We start from the raw sequence: 19951 nt of genomic DNA on the forward strand, positions 1-19951 counted from the left end.
GGAAGTTTTACCATTTGGTTTTCCATGTTGGTTAAATTTAAAAACCTCAAACAAATCTAGAAAGATCTGTGAAAAAACAACAAAAACGGTTGATTTTCAGTGCTTAAGAATTGAAAACAAAATTAAAATGCAGTTTGTTGTTGTACTGAATCTCAGAACCATATGTACATCAATATATAACGTTCATGACTTAAATGTAGCTGACATGTTGAAAGAACGTTAAAGTAACGGTGATCAATAACGATCAACATAAACTGGGGCTACAGCTGAAGAGGGAAGATGACAAAGTAATGCAGAATATGTCACAAATGATAATCATACAATATCACAAAAACAATTGAGGCCTACTTAAGTTTAACCTCATGATCACCAGCACCTTTATATTATTTTAGACATATTTTTCTTATTTTAGATATTTTTCACGATATTCAAGAGTAATCTGGAAATGTGTTGAAATATCAAAGCGAATTTCGCGGACACCCTGCAATGCCGTCGCGGAACACCAGGGGGCCGCGGACCCCCGGTTGAAAACCCCTGCTCTAGAGGAAGTAAAACTGGTAACATAGTTTCTGAAGATGAACCTGCGGAGGGATAATCACCGGTACAGCCTGCTCGACCCCGGTCGGCCAAGGCATCCCGAACAACCTCCGGACGCTTGGGTCTCGCGCTGCCATCCTCCCCCCCTGACGGCAAACACGCCCCCGGACCTGCACATCTCCCGAGGCAGCGGGCACGCGAGTGAGCGAGAGAGAGAGAGGTGCGCCGCGCGCTTCTCGGCCCAAAATCAGATTTTTTTTTTTGGCATGAGAAATTGGATGTGTGGTGTGAGTGCGTGTGAAAACATGCAAAAGCGTGTGTCACACGGCGAAAGTGTGAGAGTTGGCAACTCTGAAAACGTATTATTCATCCGATGTGTGAATGAAACCTCTCCACAGACTCGGGTGGTGTTCACTGACGAGGGATAGCTTGCCCTGTTAGCCTGTTCGCTCAGGTTAAGCCGAGCAGGCAACAGGCTGAAGCTGGAGTCGAGTTGCTTGGCAGATTTCGTAGGGCCCATCTGAAAGTCCCCACTCTCCCAATGTTAACTTTGGCCTGTGTGGTTCACGCTCATTGGTGTTCCCATGGCTCTTACGCTTGCCCCGTTGTGCCCAGAGCAGAGACGGACGGCAAGCGAGCAGCATTTCACAGAGCAAGCAGCACACAGACAGAAACACACACACACAAATCAAATTACTCCAAAACAAGACTATAATGCTTGTGAGTCAAGTTTATTCACACACACATTCACGCTACTTGGCATATTAAATAAAATAAAATATATTTTGCCACAAAGTTCAGATATGCAATATTTAGCTTTCTGCACAACAGCGCCATCTGGTGGGGCAGTACCTGCCCCTAATGTAAAAACACCACTGTCTGAAATGCAAATGTAAAAAAACACTGTATTTTACCACAGATATATCTTTGGTAATTTTTGAATTACAGACCGGGGAAACAGATACTTATAAAACCGAAGAGTACTTCTTTATAACAATGGATACTAAGTAACTAACTCATAAATACTTAAAAATCCAAAGATGCTTTTTAGATGCTCTTACACTGAGCAAAGTGTATTATAATCTGTTTCTGCTCTTTCTTCCTTGAAAACCCAGTCAGGTCAACACTGGTTGAATGTTTTTACCAATATGCCGAACTATATGCGCAAACATTAAAACAGGATGTAAAGGTTTCTTAGATTCACTACAAACCTAGGAACACTACGCATCTTCTTCTGTCTTAACAGCAGCGATTGTGGAAACTTTCCAAAAGTCACACAATACACCTCAGTACTGGTTTGATCAGATTTGACTGAGAGTGATTTTTGCGACATAAGCAAACAACCCAACAACCTTCAGAACCTTGACTAACCTGAACCCTGTTGCTTGATCTTGATTGGTAGATAAGTACATGACAGACTGTTCTAGAACTGTGTTCCACCCACTTCAAACCAGTATGATAGGATGTACAGACATCTTTTGTGAAGTGACCAAAGTTATGGTAGAAAATTCTGGGGATCAATCACAGTAAGATGATTGAGGGTGATAGGTTCAAAGATTTATGAACACACAAGAAACTCTTTAAAACCTTCATATTTTAAATTAACAAATAGCTGTTGAAACTAACCTTTTTGTACCTATAGCAGTAGTTTTTAAGATTTTGGTTGTATTATGTAATGGTATTTCTGCTCTCTAGATGATTTTCCCATGAATTATGTGGCCTTGCTGTAAGTCTGTAATTCAATGGAGAGACTGTGGAATCAGAGAGTGAGAAAGATAAATTCATCTGTGCAAGATCATGTCTACACTGCAGTCAGAGACTGGAGTCCAATGCTGCTTTGACAAGATGCTTGATAACAACCTGCTCAGGTAAACAACTTCTTATCAGGAGGCATTACCCCACTGTCTGGGTTGTGCTTTTAAATGAGCATTTGAACAGTGTTATATAATGTATGGTTCTCGACCTCATGGTGAAATAAAACAAATTAAAATGCTTGGAATGTTTTGAATCTTTAATTTTTGTTTGTTTATTAGAAAGATTTTGAGTGTATTAAAAATTGAAATAAGTTACAGAATGTATTTTTTATTTGAGCATGCCTTGATCACACAGGGTTCACTAATCAGCGCCTGTGAGTGACCGGGTTCACGCTGCTGCTGTTGGCTCGTCAAATTCATTGATTGACTTCGCAAAAGATTAACAACATCTGCCTGGTTGTGGACATTTCAAACACTGGGACATGTATGTTGGTCTAGATATACAGTGCAAAGACTAAAAGTCCAGACAAGCTTCTATAGTCTATCACTTCTTATCACATGAATACTCACAACGAATTGAAGTAAATTGCAGTAAATCCAATTATTGTTATACAAATGAGATATCTAAATTATATTACAAGTAATAAAGTATCATAAAACCATAAGTATCTGATAAGACTGAGCTTTAATGTGCTTTAATCAATTCAAATATCTCATCCAGAGTTCTGTTTGTCTAAAACCTGTGATGTAGGAGACATTTCACAGATTGATCACAAATGATCAGTTTTGCAAGCCCGAGATATGAGATCCTTTCGAACCTTTTCCCTTTGTCCCTCCACACAGGAGGCTGGGGTGGACTTTGAATGTTCAAACCGTTGTCTGTGTCTCCCAGTGCTGTGACCGAGCCCGTCCGTGGGTATAAAAGCCCTGAGCTGAGGCTTAGGAATCAGTCTCATCTGAGTACTCGCCAGACCCAAGAAGCGAGCTTAACCAACCCAACATGGGGGATTCAAAGCTCTGTCTTCTGCTGCTCCTCAGTACATCTGCTTTGGCTTGTGAGTATAGAATCCGCTGTTTTCCAAGTTTTTCTTTTCAACTTTTGTGCTATAAATTATTTAATCAGATTATTTCCTAAAAATGCATTGTAACATCCGTCTTTTTACAAATCTTTAAATGTTAGTTAAGAAATTAAGAAACAACTCCAGACTTATTTCTTTGATCTTGATTTTAATTACATTTTATCTTCTTTCTTTAACACCATTGTCTTTATGCTATTTATTTTTCCTTATTATACCTTCTGCTAGTTTTAGTTTTATCCTAAGTCTTTAGTTTTATTCTTATAGATCTATGTCATTTCATGTCTTTTACATATGAAAAGTGCTGTCTAAATACAATGCATTATTATTATTACCTTTCTTTAAAACAACAAATGTTAAAACCATTATCCTTTTTAGCCATGAAATAATATTATGACCTAGGACTGAGGGGCTGTTGTAACTCTAGTGTAATTGATTTCATTTCATTTAAGAAAATTGTATTTTCTTGATTCTTGTTGTTCTGAGTTTCATGGCTGAACGTACTTGTAAGTGGCTCTAGATAAAAGTATCAGCTAAATAAAATGTAATAATTAAATGTATTTATTTAATTTGACATTCAAAGATCTTCAATTGCATTGAAATGACTAAAAACCTACATTGTCCAACTTATTTCCTGAACAGTTGCCCAAGACGAAGATGTGCCAACCTGCCTGTGTAAGTTATTCAAGACTGCTTCAGGGATCAAGATTTAAACTTTTGTGTTAAATTTTTGTGTTTTTTTGTGTCTTTATTATTATTATTTAAAATAATATATATTTTCCATAAAACACTGCTTCTCCCTTGTAATTGTTGATTTTCTTCTCCAGTGGCCACAAGGTACAAGACCCTGCACAAGTATGAGTATCGCTATGAGGCCGAATCTTTGAACGCCATCAACGGAGCTTCCACTCTGAAGAATGGACCCAAAGGCTCTTGCAAGGTACGAGGAAAAATCTTTCACAATCATCCGCTGTAAAAAAAAAAAAATTCCCCAAAGACAAATCAAACATTTACCTTCTCTCACAGGTTGAAATCGAAGTGCCTCAGACTTGTAGTTACATCGTCCGCACCACTGACTGTGTGCTGAGTGAGGTCGCTGACATGGACACAGAGGGAAACCTCGTGTTCAGACCTGCTGCCGGCTCCGACGCCTTTGCTGCTGAAATGGAGAAGTATGTGACTCCATGATAAATCCCCAATGTCCAGTTTACATTTCATTGCACAACTTTAGGTATTTATGGAGCTATTGCACAAATAATTACATTTAAATACGCTATGTTTTCTTTCAGATACCCTCTGAAGGTTGTGGTTGAGGGTGTGTACGATGTGAAACTGTACCCTGAGGAAGGTGAGACTTTAACCATCCTGAACATCAAGAGAGGAATCATCTCTGCTCTGGCTGTTCCTCTGGTGGAAGAAGACAAGAATAAGATTATGGTAAATTAATTTACTAAAAAAACGCCTTCTAATACGCATCATGAGAAATATTTTTATATCACAGTTTAACACCAAGTTATTTATACTTTATGGTATTCACCAAAAAGTATTATATAGCTTTCTATAGTACATTGAACACAAACTTTGCTTCTAATCATCTTTATCTCTTACTTTCAGCCCACAATCCACGGCATGTGCAAGACCCATTCCACGGTCAACGCAAGAGAGGACATTGCAACTGACATCACCTTGAACAGGGATCTGTCCAAATGTGACGAGTTTCTCCCAGTGAGAGAGCACACCAGCCCGCTGGCACTGATCTCTGGCATGGTAAGTGGAAACGTGGTGAAAAAAGCTGCTTCATGACAACCTTTCAAGCACCTTTAGTGAGCTAGAATATCTCAAATCAATATTCCACGACACTAACGTCATTATGTTTTCTGTCTTTCAGCACTACCCTCTTTCTCAGCTGGTCAGAAGCTCCCAGACTTGCAACTACAAGTTCGACAATGAGAACAAACACATGACCTCTGGATCCTGCACTGAGAACCACATCCTCATTCCCTTCTCACACAAGTAAGAGAAGCCATATACTAGGTTCTCCTTCATAAAGGTTTATGTACTGATCCGTTTCATATGACTTGTGTGGCATATTTAAGGATATATGTTCTTCCTACAGGGGAGAATATGGAGTTACCAACGTTGGAAAGCAAGGACTCACTCTGGTTGAGGTTACTCCTTACAACGACAGAGTCTTCGATCACAGTGAGCTCCATTGTTTGATTTGTATTGTTTGGATTTATAGCTGTTTGAAAAGGATCATTAGATGTAACCCTGTTTCGCCACCTTTCTTGTGTATCACAGGTGATGTTGCCAAGGATCTTCACATGGAAGCTGTCCATGACAAGAGTGCTTTCCAGGATAAAGATGGTCTGAACCTCCTGAGAGAGCTGACCAATCTGCCCGAGGCCGAGGGTGAGAGGAGGGCCAACCTCTTCCACAAGCTTGTCACCATGGTCCGTGGAATGAAGGCCGAGACCCTGAGTCCCGCCATTCCCGAAGCTCTTGAAGTGTCCCCGGTCCTGACCTACCAGGTTCTGGCCCAGTGTGGAACCCCTGAGTGCAGCAGTGCCATCATGCAGATCCTCAGAACCTTCGACAGCTCTGCAGTCGAGGTTGATGCTGCTGTGTTTGCTCTGGGACTCGTGTCCAATCCCTCTGCCCTCCTGATCAATGACATGCTCGAGATGGCCAAATACAAGCCCAGCAAGCCCATCCTGTATGCCCTGAGCAATATCGTCAAGAGGTGAGTGATGTTAACCATGAGTTATACTCAGTAAAAGAATGACAGAATAATGTTTTAGCTGAGTGTTAAATAAAACAAAGTTAAAAAATATTTGTTTCATATTCTCTCTTCAACAGGTTCTACAAGGCTGAAGGAAAACTGACCCCTGAGATTCACTCTGTGGCTGAGTTCATGGCTTCTCATCTGGGCGACTGCTCCGGTGACCAGGAAACCACTTTCATGTATTTGAGGGTAAGTGTCTCACCCAGTTTCTTCAAGGATATGAATGACTTGATTAAGAGCAACGGAAGCACTGACTTATACTTTGCATGAATTTAGATTCAGTCCAGTGAAGATAATGATCACTTTACTTTTGATTATAGGTTATTGGAAATATGGCTCCAGCTATGTCCTCTGCTAGTCCTGCACTGAGAGCCGCTGTGATCCAGTGTGTGAACAAACCTGAGGCTTCTCTGGCTGTGCAGCAGGCTGCCATTCAAGCGTTCAGGCTGATTCCCGTCATTGAGGAGGCAAGACAAATTGATTAATTGGTTTTAGAGCTTATTAGAATAATTTTTCTGCATGACTGATTCTAATCATGTTGAACCCTCGTTGTCACAGGGTAGAGAGATTCTCATGCAGGTCGTTCTGGACGGTACCACCCCCTTGCAAAAGCGCGTGGCTGCGTATCTGGTACTTATGAAGAACCCCCAGCCAAGTGAACTGGCTCAGCTGGCGGCTGCCCTGCCCCTTGAACAAGACCAACAAGCCAAGAGCTTTGTCATCTCCTACATCACCAACATTTTGTCCTCAACTGAGCCTGAGACCCAAGAGTAAGCAAAAATATCTGCAGCTTTAATTTTAAATGTTTTTATTTTATAATTTTTGTTTCACCTTTTAGTTAAAAAACCTAGTGGTGAATATGTCCCCTGACACCATCATTGGCTTAACTTTAACATGTATTTTTCTCTCCAACAGACTGAGACAGAAGATCCGTGATGCCCTGCAGGGAAATGAGATTGGAGCCACTATGGACCCCACCAAGTTTTCTCGCAACTACAAGATGGGATCTGTGGAGGGAAACATGATCTTTGAGGGTACCAGCTATCTGCCCAAGGAAGTCATGCTTGAGATGACTCTCAAGGCCTTTGGCTATGATACGGACATGATTGAGGTAAATATGCTGTGCCATCAGACATTTTGAAACGTGACAAGTTGTGTCTAGTTGTGATAGTAAGTGTTATAAATGTGTCACCTTTACAGTTTGGTATGGAGGGCCAAGGATTTGAGCCAACAGTTGAAGCCCTGTTTGGCCAGAATGGATTCTTCCCTGACACTGCCATGAAGACAATGTTCTTTGTATCTGAAAACATGCCATTGAAAGTCAGTGAGATGCTGCAGACTATAATTCCTGCTCTGAAGAAGGACAGGATGAAGAGACAGGTATTCAAAGAAACTTGTTTTGTATGAAGAAAATGTGTTGAATATCTTGTTTTTAGGCGAGTGATTAATTTGGTAATATATGCACAGGCCACCCAGGACTTTGTGAGACAGATCGGAAGCAACCTGAACAAACTTGTGGGTGAACTGAAATCTGCTCAGTCTCCTGAGGCCATGGTTTACATGAAACTTCTGGGAAATGAGCTGGGATATCTGAAGACCAACGAAATTCAGGAGATGGCCTACTCTGCTACAATGATGATCGACAGCATGATGAAGATGTTCCCTGGTGATGTAAGGAAGTGTTAGAATTTTAGTGTTCTTATTTTAAAGAGCATTTAAACAATTTTATGTTTTATAAACAGTTTATGATTTAAATGTCCTGTGTATTTTTATTTCCTACAGCTAATGAAGGCTTTGATGACCAAGACTGACAATACAATCTTTGCCCACTACATGTTCATGGACAATGAATTCTTCCTGTCCACTCTAACTGGTGTGCCTCTGAGGATTGCACTGTCTGGTACCTTCACTCCTGGTATCAAGGGTGGACTTCACATTGCTCGTGATATGGTAAAAATCCCTAAATGTGCTTATAAATCTTACACAAATATTTTAAATTTCACAACATCAACAAAACCATTTATATTTGTCCCGTTTTGTCCACGCAGAGTGAAGTTGCATTCATGCCCTCTGCTGGCATTGAGTTTGTAACTCAGGTTGGATCCCACATCCCTGAATATGTCGACTCTGGATTAGAGATGCACACCAACATTTTCCACGAGAGTGGACTCAGTGCCAAGATCTCCATGGAACGTGACTCAGTCAAGCTGACCATCCCTGCACCAGTGAATCCCACAAAGCTCATCAAAATGACGTAAGCCATAGAGCTTTCAAATATTATACAAGTAATAGTTTCTCTGCAACATTGGTTGAAATGCAGCTCTTAATCTAGCTAACCTGAAGTACAAAGTGTACCATGATGTTTCACAAGGGAACATTCAAGAAATAGAAGCCATGTTGTGTTATCTTAAGTACAACAGCTGTTACTATGTGTCATCAACTTTGCCATGTTTAAATTTAAGATAATAGCCAAATTCAGATTAAAATTTTTCTCCATTTAAATTTTAGAAACACCCTGGTGGCCGTGACTGGAAAAGAGGTGATGACCATCCCCCCAACAGTGATGGACAAGGTTGATGTGAGTGAGTGCACTCCTTTCTTCGCTGGAATGAAATACTGCACCGCTCTGCAGTACATTGATGCTTCCTCTCAAGAGACAACCCCCTACTTCCCCTTCACTGGAGACAGCAAGTAAGCTACATTTTCTGAAACACCGACAAATGCTAATCTCTTTTATTCACTTGTTTAACCAGAAAAATATTAAATGAACCATCATAGATTTGCTGTGGAGCTCCACCCTACTGGCGAAGTCACTGAGTACACAGCCACTGTTGCCTACGAGCTCCTCAGGGAGGGAGAAGAGGGCAGGCAGAAGGTTGACTCTGTGAAGCTCATTGTGAGGGCTGAAGGTAAGTTGCAGTACATGTGGACAATATGATCAAATCCTTCCACTGTTGAAGTGGCCCACAAGCTAAAAAGTACACTCTTGGTTTCCCAACAACAGGTGCAGAGCCCACTGAGGCCGTAGCAATGCTGAAGTACAACAGAAGGAAGAATGTCGTCACAGCTGACTTACAGATCCCCGACTACGATGTAGAGGCTGGACTCAGGCTGGGTGTTGTTGATGGAAACACCAAGGGCAAAGGAACTCATTCAATCTCTCTGGACTTTGTAAACAAGAACATCCCTCAGCTCTCCCTGGTTGGCCGCGCCAAGTAAGAAATCAGCCATTAATCCTCATCAAATAACATTAATGTCACTCTTGTCATTAAATTGACACTAACCAATTGGTACACATTTCAGTCTGAAAGCCATGAAGGAAGCAATGCTGCAAGTCCAGCTTCTTGTCCCCTCACTCAATGCTGATGCCACTGTCACAGCTAACATGAAGCATGGTGAAGAATTGGAGCTGGAGCTTGAGAGTGAAATCAAAGTAAAGGAGGCCGTCTCTAAGCAGAAGGTCGAGATGAAATATGGTAACGTATTTTCCTCCTGCCTTTCTTAGAATAATATTCCGTTAAAACGATTCTTTCTTTAGTAACGTCACATCCTAAATGTAGCAACACATGACACCATGACATGTGACGTGAGATCAAAGTTTTAAGTACCTAGATTTAATTGATCTGTGTACTGTTGCAGATGCCAGCAAGTTTGAAGTTGAATTCAAGTCTGATGTGAACGCCCAGACCACCATGTTGCCAAGTGCTGACATGTTGGAGAAGTATGGCAACCAGTTGCTTGACGCACATGTGGGAGAGGCAGACATGAAAGTCCGTGACATCTTCCAGAAGTTTGGCGAGGTAAGCGTCTTGGATTTAAGATTTTTAGGTTTTTGTTTTGAAAAAATAAGTAAAGCAGGCATTACAAAACTCTTGTCTTTTTAGGCTGCGAACAACTACATGGACAAATATGGTGCTGACCTCCCTTACATTCAGAATGTCAGAGTACCTGATATGCCTGCGATTTCTCTGCCAGAGACATTGTTCCTGAATACGTAAGTGTGGAACATGTCATGGGGCTAAATGCTACAAATGACTATTATTATTATTTTCAAAACCTTAATGCATTTTATTTTTGTATTTTTTAACAGTGAGGCTAAGGCTTCATACTACTTCAACAATGAGCATTTCACCATCACTATCCCTCTCCCTCTCGGAGGAAAGACCACAGAGGAGCTTAACTTCCCAGCAGCTCTGACCACACCTAGCCTGTCTCTGCCTCAGTTCGGCCTTGAGATTGTCTCCATGGAGATTCCAATCCCAGAACTTGTTGTGCCCAAGCGTCTTGCTCTGTCTATTCCTCTTTTCGGCAAAGCTGAAGTTTCATCTATGATGAAAAGCAACCTTTATGATGCAGAGGCCTCATTTTCTGCTGGCAAAGATGTGGTGGAAACACCAAGCTACTCAGCGAAGTTTGACGTGAAAGGAACTTCCCCAGTTGACGTCCTGTCAATAAAGATTGAAGGTAATTCAGATTTGAATTATTAATCATTTCTTACATCCATGTTATTCTGAATTTACATTGTATGTGATGTGTTGTTCACTTTTAGTGGAACAGATTCATGTAACAGTTTTTTTCTTTTCCCACTGATGATATATTACGTGGCTTATTTCAGTAACAGTGCAACAATATAACAATGCACTGATCTCTGCTGATACAGCAGTTGATTGTGCATATTGTGTTTGGTATATTACCCAATAATTCACACTATGCATCTTTTCTTCTTTTGTCTCTTATTTAGGCTCAGGAATGTTGATGACAACTGATTCCATTAATGCTCAATTGAAAAGCTCTTTGGTCCATAAATTCATCGAAGCCAGTGTTAGCATAACTGAAGACGCAACCTTCACTGATAAACTCAATTTGAAATCAAGCAGCAAGATTGAAGCCACAAGTCCATTCGGTCTCAATGTCGCACTAGAGCACACAGGCATGACTGGATTCAACACTGAGGAAATCTCTGCTGATAGCAAGTTTGATGCAATGTTCAAGGCTGGACCCATGTACGGCAAAACCATCTCCACCCAGTCTTTCACCATCTTCCCATTCAGGCAAGAAGCAAAGCTTGATTCTACCATCCAGATTGACTCCACAGTTATCAATGCTCAGAACACAATCGCAGCATCCCTTGCCAATGGTGAATTCTCTCTTGTGTCTAACACCAATGCCTTTGAAAACCTCTTGACACATGTTGGTGAGCTTTCCTTCAAAGAAAGCAAGCTGTCATTGAAAGGTGATGCCATTGTCCTTGCTCTCGGCATGAAGATCCGCAACCAGGCTGAAGCCTCAGCTGGTGCAAGTGAAGTCGTCATTAAGATCGAGACAAATGCCGACCAGACTGAAAACCGTGTTTACTCTCTGCTGACTGCCACTCTTGATGTCAATGGTCTGGCTGTAAACAGCGATGCCACCTTGAAACTTCTTGAGAATGAAGCTATTCACAACGCTGTTCTGAAGATGAACAAGGACGGTTTGATCACAAGTGGAAAAAACACCCTGCAGAGCCCCCTGTCCCTAGAAAACAGCTTCAATGCTGAGCTTGATGCTTCCAGAGCTACTTTATCTATTAACAACAAGGCTGCAATGAGTGATGTAAAGGTAGACAATGCAAATACTCTCGTAATTACTCTTGCTAGCCTAGACTTCAGCTCAAAGGCTGAGGCCACAGCCAGCGAGTATGCCTCTTACACCCATGATATCCTCATCAACATGAAACCCTACACCGCTTCTGCCAATGTTAATAACAACCTGAGACTTCTGGCTGTCAACTTCATTAATGAGGCTCAGCTGCAGGCAGAGTTGTACAAGATGGACCTGACCGGAAGCCTGAAAGCCCTCTACGGTGAGGAAGAGATCAAGCACATCTATCAGGTGATGTATGCTGATATGACTGCAAATGCAAAGTGTAGCACCACTGGAAAACTCTTTGGAACCCACATGAACCAGAACACCGAGCTGGAAGTTGTTGGTCTTGCTGCCAGGCTCTCCAACGATGCCCGTTTCAACTCACAGCCAATGCGCTTTGATCACACCATCCGCTGCAGCGTTGTTCCTTTTGATTTCAACCTCGATGCTGTTGTCAACGCTGATGGAGACATCAACGCATACGGAAAGCACAGTGCTCAGCTTTATGGCAAGTTCCTCCTGAAAGCTCAACCTCTGGCTCTTGCTAGTTCACATGAGTGCAGAGCATCAGTAACCCAGCAGTTAGATACTGGCTTTTCCCTTGAGACCACATTCGACAACAAAATGGACACTGTTCTGACACCCCAAGAGCAGAAGACCAGTTTTAGAATGAAATCTAAAATGAATGAGCATGTCTTCAATCAGGACATGAGTGTGTACAATACCGCTGAGAGAACTGGAATTGAAGTCTCTGGCACCATCCTCACAAACCTCATCAACATCGATTCTGCAGACAACCAGGAATTCACCGTCTCTGGCTTCCTCAAGTACGACAAGAACACAGACAGTCATATCATTCAGATCCCTCTTTTTAACAATCTCCCTGCCCTCTTGGAAACTGTGAAAGGCTTCATCGTGTATGTTGCTGAGACTGTGCAAGACTGCATCAACAACGAGGAGATAAAGGCCAAACTTGAGGCTCTTCCCCAGCATGTGAGTGACTTTGTTTCCCAATTGAATGTTGAAGGCAAAGTAAACCAACTTAAGCAGTATTTTACTGATCTTACCCAAGAATATGCAATTTCCATGGATGATGTGGAGGCTTCTTTAAGTAACCTGAAGGTTACCTTTGAAAAACTGCTGGCTGATCTCACTGTTTACATCCAACATTTTGTTGGTATGATGGAAGAACTTCTTAGTGGCAGCCTCCCTGAAACACTCGCTCAGAGTATCCAGCAACATCTGAATGCCTTTAACGAGGAATATGACATCAAGGCTCTGGTTGTGTATGTGATTGACACCGTAAGGGAGATGGTCCAGCAGTTTGACTTGGAAAAACTGAAGGGAAGCAGCATTGCCTTCCTGCTTGACATTGATGCCAAGTATGAAATCCAAGCTAAACTACAGACAATCATGTCAGAGATTAAGCAAATGGTTGAGACCTTTGACTTGCAAAACGTTGTTGCTGAACTGAAAAGCTACATTACATCTCTGAACTTCAGAGCTCACTTTGAGGAACTCATTAGTCAGATTCCCTCAGAGATTCTCAGCAATGTAAGAGATTATGTTCGGAAAATGATTGAGGACCTTGACATCATCGGCAAGATCAACACCTTCTATGCCAAGATGAGAGAGTTAATCGTCAAGTTTGAGGCTGACAAAATGGTTCAAGCTGCCTTGGAAAAAGCTGTCGAGCTCATCGAGCAGTTCAAAATTCAGGAAACCATCCAAGCTGTCGTCAACAAAGTGAAGGAAGCAGATATACCAACCAAATTAATGGGAATGTTCAAGACTGTAATCGAAAACTTGAAATCAACCGACGTCAAGGATATAATTGAAAAGCTTAATATGTTCATTGAGTCTGTTGTGCGACAGCTGACATCATTTAATTACAGGGAGTCTGTTGACTCTCTCAATGAAATTGTTGCTTGGTTCACAACATACCTGAATGAGTTCATCGAGCATTTTGAAATTGGCCAGAAACTTGCAGCAACAAGAGATTTTGTCAATTTAGCCTTGTCCTCTCTTAAAGGCTTCACGGAGCGTGTGAGAGACATCAAAATTGCCGAGATGATTAAATCAGTCAAGGACGTCATTGACGAGAACCTGCTGAAGAACGTGAAGAGCTGTGCTGAATTTGTGAAACAGGAATTAACAAATCTGGATGTCAACGCTGTGATTAACAGTTGTCTGGACTCTGTGAGGGAGCACTACACAACGGTTGTAACCATCGTCACTGAAGTATTCAACAGCATGGTTGAGATGGTAAAGTCGGTGTTACCTGAGCAAAAAATCATAAGCGAGATTCAGCAGATCGCTGATGGCCTAATTAGAGAACTGAAAAAAGCTGAGTTGGCCACGCCATCCTTCACCGTTCCGTTTACTGATCTTGTTGTGCCTTCCATTATGTTCAGCATGGATACGCTCGAACACATTGAAATCCCAACACAATTGGACATCCCTGAATTCACCATCCTGGGCTTCCAAGCAGTAAAGGCCACCACAATTTCCTTTGATGACATCAAGCAGAAAATCCTTGAGCTTATTGATATGATTGTAAACCTTGACATCCAAATTCCTGATGTTGATGCTTTCTTTGGAGATCTGACACTGACCTACCTCCCCCCCATGCCTGAGCTTTCTCTTCCAGAATTCACTCTTCCTGCGATGAATTTCCCTGCCTTCCCAGAAGTTCCATTAGAAAAACTTGTTCAGTCTCTTCAGATTCCTACTGGTAAGCTGCCAACCATCCCAAGTGAGTTCATGTTCCCATGCTTTGGTAAACTCTTTGGTGAGATCAAATTCATCACTCCTATCTACACCATCAAGACTTCTGCTGAGTTCCAGAACTCCACTGAGAGTGACATCTCACCTCAGTTCTCTGGATTCTTCACCTCCCAGGCCACATCTCCTAGCTTTGAAAGTCTTAATTACAAACTTGACTCCACTGCCCAGATTGCACTCCCAAAAATGAGTCGTGTCGTTGTAGCCGAGACTCTGAAGTTTGACCATCTTGCTCTCGGAGTTGACCATCAGGCATCTGTATCCCTCTATGGTCTATCAGGCCAGGCCCAAGCCAAGACAACAGTTAAGGTCGCCACTACACCCTATACTGCTGAATTTATGAACACAGCATTTATTGCTATGGAAAGAGGAATGTCTGCTACCCTCGATACAACCTACACTCATGAGGTGACCCTTCCAATTTTCAATGTCAGAAGTGAGGCCAATTTAACCCAGAAATCCGTTGCTCGCCAAGACGGCCTCACACTCACTCTTACAGTTGACAATTCAGGCACTGGCAAAGTTAATGCTGAAGAGAGCAAACACAAGAGCAACTTGATCTTGTCACTCACTCCTAGCATTATAACTCTAACTTTCTCTGGCGACACAGACTCTGCCATCATAAAGATGAAACAGCAAATTGCTGCTGAAATGGGCACCTTTTCATACCTTAAGGTTGATTTACGCAATGAGGCCGAGACACCATTCATCAAAAACAGTCTTCTTGTTGCATCTGCAAACGCCAACCTTCATGATTTCAAGGCGGAGCTGAAGGCCAACCATGACACAGAACTGCATGGCGCAGTCAGTGGAGTCCTGTCCAATGGACTAAACATTGTTGCCCATCCTAATGAGTTTGTCTTTGAATTCCAAAACAAAGGAAATGCCAAGGTCAGCATTTTTGACACTCTGATCGCTAAGATCGATCTCCAGAATGACTACTCAGCTACCGTCAAGCCTGACATCCAACATTTGAACACAGTTGCTGTGGCTCGCCTGAATCAGTACAAAATGCATTACAACCTAACTGTTAACAATGACCAAAATGAGGCTGCCCTCATTGTTGCCATGGATGGTGAGGCTAATCTTGACTTCCTGACATCCCCCATCAGCATTCCTGAGCTAGATCTGCCTTTTGTTGACTTCAAGACTCCAGCCATCAGTGAACTGAACTTGTATGAGCAGACTGGATTAGACAAGATTTTGACTACCACTGAGCAAACTGTTGATGTAGATGCCAAGATTGTTTACCAGAAAAGGAAAGCTGCTCCACTTGTGGATGTGATGGGACTGGTCCACATTCCCCATCTGGGTGATCTGATCACAGAATTGTCCCTCAAGTCTGCCATCCTCAATCTGAATGCCAATGCTGGACTCTACACTGAAGATAACATTGTCTTCCGTCTGGGAGCTACCACAGTCTCTGTGTTTGAGGGTCTGAACGCCAAACTCGATGGCACCACCAGTCTGACCACCAAGAGAGGACTCAAGTTGGCCAACTCTCTGTCCCTTGAAAATCGTCACATTGAAGGCACTCATGACAGCTCCATCACTGTGAGTACTGAAACTTTTGAACCTGCCGTCTCTGTGGCTACTATTGCAAAGATTTCCCTGCCCATTCTCAATCTGGAGGCAAACCAAAATCTGGTTGCAGACACCAAAACCAAAGCAAGTGCTGTCTCCACCTTGAGGGTGAAGGCTGATTGCAACATCCCCATGATCAAGGCAGTTGTAAAGGCAGAAGTTGACCACAGTCTGAAGCTGGAAGGAGCTTTTGAGTATATCTCCATGGAGTCATCCACCAGAGCAAACATGGATGGAACAGTTCGCGAAGATTACCTAGTATTGGGAGTCCTTGATAATGAGTTCAATCTGTACCTGAATAACGATGGCCTGCGCTCCACCTCCAAGATTATTGCTGACGCCAAACTTAACCATGGCACCGTCAAACTCTTTGGCCTGGATGTAAATGAAAATCTTGCCGTTGAAGCCTCCCTGAGCAGAGTGTATGCAGTGCTGAAGTATACTAGCAACAATGAGGCAGACCTGTTCGGTTTCAACACCAATGGGAAGCACATCGCCCAGGCAACCATTGACTTTGCGCCAGTGTCTTCCTTGATTGCCGATATTGAGATCGATATCTCTCAGCCCAGCAGTCTGGGTGAGCTGACCTACTTTGAGAAAACTGTTGCTGAAGTAACAGCTGACAAGCAGAAGATCTCTACCAACGCTAAGTTCATCAGCCCATTGTACAGCACAAACCTGGCAGCCGAAGTCGAGGGCAATGCTCCAGTCTTCAAAATCACCTTTAAGTCCTCTGCCACCTCTGTGATTGTCTTCTTGGAATACGACCTGGATGGTGAGTTTATTTAAACCCCTCAAATAGATTTACCTGTTTTTTGTGGCAAGCATCTTCAGAAACTAAATCCTAAGAATTTGTTTTTCGACAGCATCCACTTCTGCCACATTTGAGGATGAGGCTCTGAACATGAATAGCAAGGTTGTCCTGACACATAGTGACATGACCGTGAATGTCAATCATGCCATTGCCCAGGCCTTGAGGTAACAGGATTTGTATTAAATACACATTATGTTACAGAAACTGCTTCTCAATGATATAATAATGAAATCATTTTCTTCATATTTTAGGAAAAGGCGGCAGGCTGATGACAGGTAAGGCTCCTATTTCTTCTTGCTATCTTCTTATCCTTTCTTTAATGTATACAGAAATAAATATCTGGTTGAAAACTTGTCTCGATTTTTCATTTAACATGCTTTCTTTCTCTTCCAGCGTCTCTCACAACACCCTGACTGTGGACATCACCAGTCCTACTTTCACCGACATGAACATCCGTTTTGCCGTTCGCACAGATGGTATCAGTGGCTCAGTATCCACCCCACACAATGGATTCCTCGGCCTTCAGCTCAGCGGCAGAGTCCCATCTCAGATGAACGCTAGATTCTACGGCCGTTATCCTGTGAGTATCATTAACATTGCCTTTTTGGAAAAGCTAAATATATTTAAAATATGTTTAAAATAATATTTTGTTTTCCCCTTTTCAACAGTCTGCCCCAGAGGATGATGTTGACATCTTGGCCATCAGATCATCTCCTAAAAACGCTGACAAGATGACCCTTCACGTTGCTTACAACATGGAGGCACCAAAAGTACTGCTCTCTGAGCTCAAGATGAAACTCCCCTCCATCCTCTCTTCATTCACAGTGTTTGCTGACAAGTACCAGATCACAACAAAGATGAGCGACTTGAAGGACTCTGTTCTTAACCGCATCAACGAGGCCTACGCTGCAGCTATCAACTATGACGATCAAATGAGCCAGCTGTCAATCTTCTACAGGAACACAATTGTTGAGTACCAGAAGACTGTCCAGGTCCTCTTGGATGCTGTCATTAAGGTTCTGAGAGAGACCCAGTTCAAAGTGCCCGGTTCTGATGAGATGACCACTCTTCCTGAGGTCCTGAAGAAGCTCACCACAAGCATTGCAGCTATGCTAGATGCAACCATTCAGATTACCTATGAAAATATGGAAGTCTACTATAACCTCTTTATTGATAATATCAGCAGCATTAAATTGAGAATGCCAGTTGGCGATGCAATTACTGGTGGTCAGGTCTTGGATCAGATCAAAGCAACATTCAGGAATGTATTCGATGAACTGGTGGATTTTGTGAAAAATATGGAGAGTCTTGACACAATGCTAGTGAAAATTGGAGAGACCCTGAAGGCTGTTGTTGAGAAATCTCAGGAGTTTGTTGACTCTATCAAGTCTGACTATTTAGATGCAGTGTTCATCAACATCAATGCCCTCTATCTTAACCTTTTCACATTTGTGAAGAATGTTGTTGACCAGATTTATCTTAATGTAGATCCCCACAATGCATTTGAGAACATCATGAACATGCTCATTCATGCTGTGGAACAGTTCAATAACACTGCCTCTGCTTTCCTGCAGCAAACTTCAGAGGAAGCTCAAGCCTACGTTAAAGTTAGTGAAGGAAAACTTGAGCTTGACCTTCCACTTGCCTTCCATCATTAATTAACCCTCACAGACTGAGGCTGTAACAATAACATTGTAACATCTGAAAAACTAACATCTCTTTAGAAAACATGTTTGGAAGGAATCTGGATAATAAGTTCTTTAACCATATTTATACCAATAGGTTTAGTAGAAAAAACTGTTATATCATGTCAATTTTTATGTTTTATTGTGTACATGTCAAACTTTACCAGACTCAATAAAATACATCAACGCAATCCTCTGCAGTTGTGTGATTTCCTGCTTCATGATGTTGAATGAAATTCACATCAAAGCTATATATGTGTGACAGCAACTCAGCCTCTGGAATTATAAACGACATCACTGATTGAATTGGTATTTTTAAATAACCGGGAATGAAGAAATTTCCTGACTGTTGGTATGTCTTTGTTTTTATTATCCACCAAACAATTTTCTACATTGAAAACTCAACCACAACACAAAATCGCGCAACACAATGGGATTTTAACAAATAGTTTCACTATAGGCCTACTGCATCTGCATTGACAGTAAAGGTTTACATACATCCATCACAAACAGCACACAAATACTAGTACAGAGCAGACAATGAAACAAAACTGACCACAACATCTGTGTGCAATACTCATTTGAACCTCTACAAAGTTTAGAACCCTAAACACACCAAATAGACAATTAAAAAAGCAGAACCAAAGTCAGATGTTTACACTGTCTCATGATGCCTTACAATCAACATGTGCAGCAAACACAAAAGCATCTTTGCACTTAAGACAGTTTCTGTGGTAAAAAAAAATCCTAAGAGTAGGAACTGCGGAAGAGCACCTTTGATGGCATTTACAAGAAAATGGCTGCAGGCCTTAATTATCATTTTCCTAGGATTGCTTCACATTTACTTTAAGATGAAACTTTTGGTTGTAGATGAACTGTAGATGTATTGTGTTTCTCTCCTATCTGCAATCGAGGAGATTGTGTGATGAAGAAATTAAATTGAGCTTATGAGCAGTTTTCTTGCACATACAGTAAGTTTAACTGTGCTTTCATGTCCTTTTCCATCCTTTACACAGATTAGTGAGCTGGAACACTGTTATTGTTGGACGATCCAATCAAGTGGACTAATGTGGTGGTGTAAACAAAGTCACAATTTACAATATATGGGCCTACATGAAAGACCAAACCAGTTTGACATGAAAAGCCTTCCTGGATTAAATAATGACCCCTTTCCCAACACCCAAGTAATATTGAAGCAAATTTTTTCATTAAGCAGCCAAATCAGATAAGTTGATCTATCCTGATGCTTTGCTATTTATAAGGAAAGAAGAAGAGAAAAGACATAAAGAAAGACGCCTCTTTGTTTG

The 19951-nt window shown here is 41.8% G+C and overlaps 1 protein-coding gene across 1 annotated transcript; it reads left to right on the top strand.

Annotated features, from left to right (window-relative positions):
- The first annotated feature begins 3226 nt into the window (after nt 1-3226).
- LOC133024058 (apolipoprotein B-100-like) lies at nt 3227-18835 on the top strand. The gene is made up of 29 exons (XM_061091019.1): nt 3227-3346; nt 4010-4042; nt 4195-4307; nt 4394-4539; nt 4657-4804; nt 4982-5134; nt 5256-5380; nt 5484-5569; nt 5669-6110; nt 6227-6341; nt 6473-6619; nt 6711-6922; nt 7068-7263; nt 7353-7532; nt 7620-7823; nt 7935-8102; nt 8201-8406; nt 8661-8843; nt 8931-9061; nt 9157-9367; nt 9456-9628; nt 9792-9952; nt 10037-10146; nt 10243-10616; nt 10894-16920; nt 17012-17123; nt 17211-17234; nt 17353-17539; nt 17628-18835. Exons 1-29 carry the CDS (start codon nt 3292-3294, stop codon nt 18615-18617), a joined length of 11412 nt encoding a protein of 3803 aa, XP_060947002.1. The 5' UTR covers nt 3227-3291; the 3' UTR covers nt 18618-18835.
- Nucleotides 18836-19951: the final 1116 nt, after the last annotated feature.

The sequence above is a fragment of the Limanda limanda genome, chromosome 18 (assembly GCF_963576545.1).
Source record: "Limanda limanda chromosome 18, fLimLim1.1, whole genome shotgun sequence".
In the NCBI taxonomy this organism is placed as follows: Eukaryota; Metazoa; Chordata; class Actinopteri; order Pleuronectiformes; family Pleuronectidae; genus Limanda; species Limanda limanda.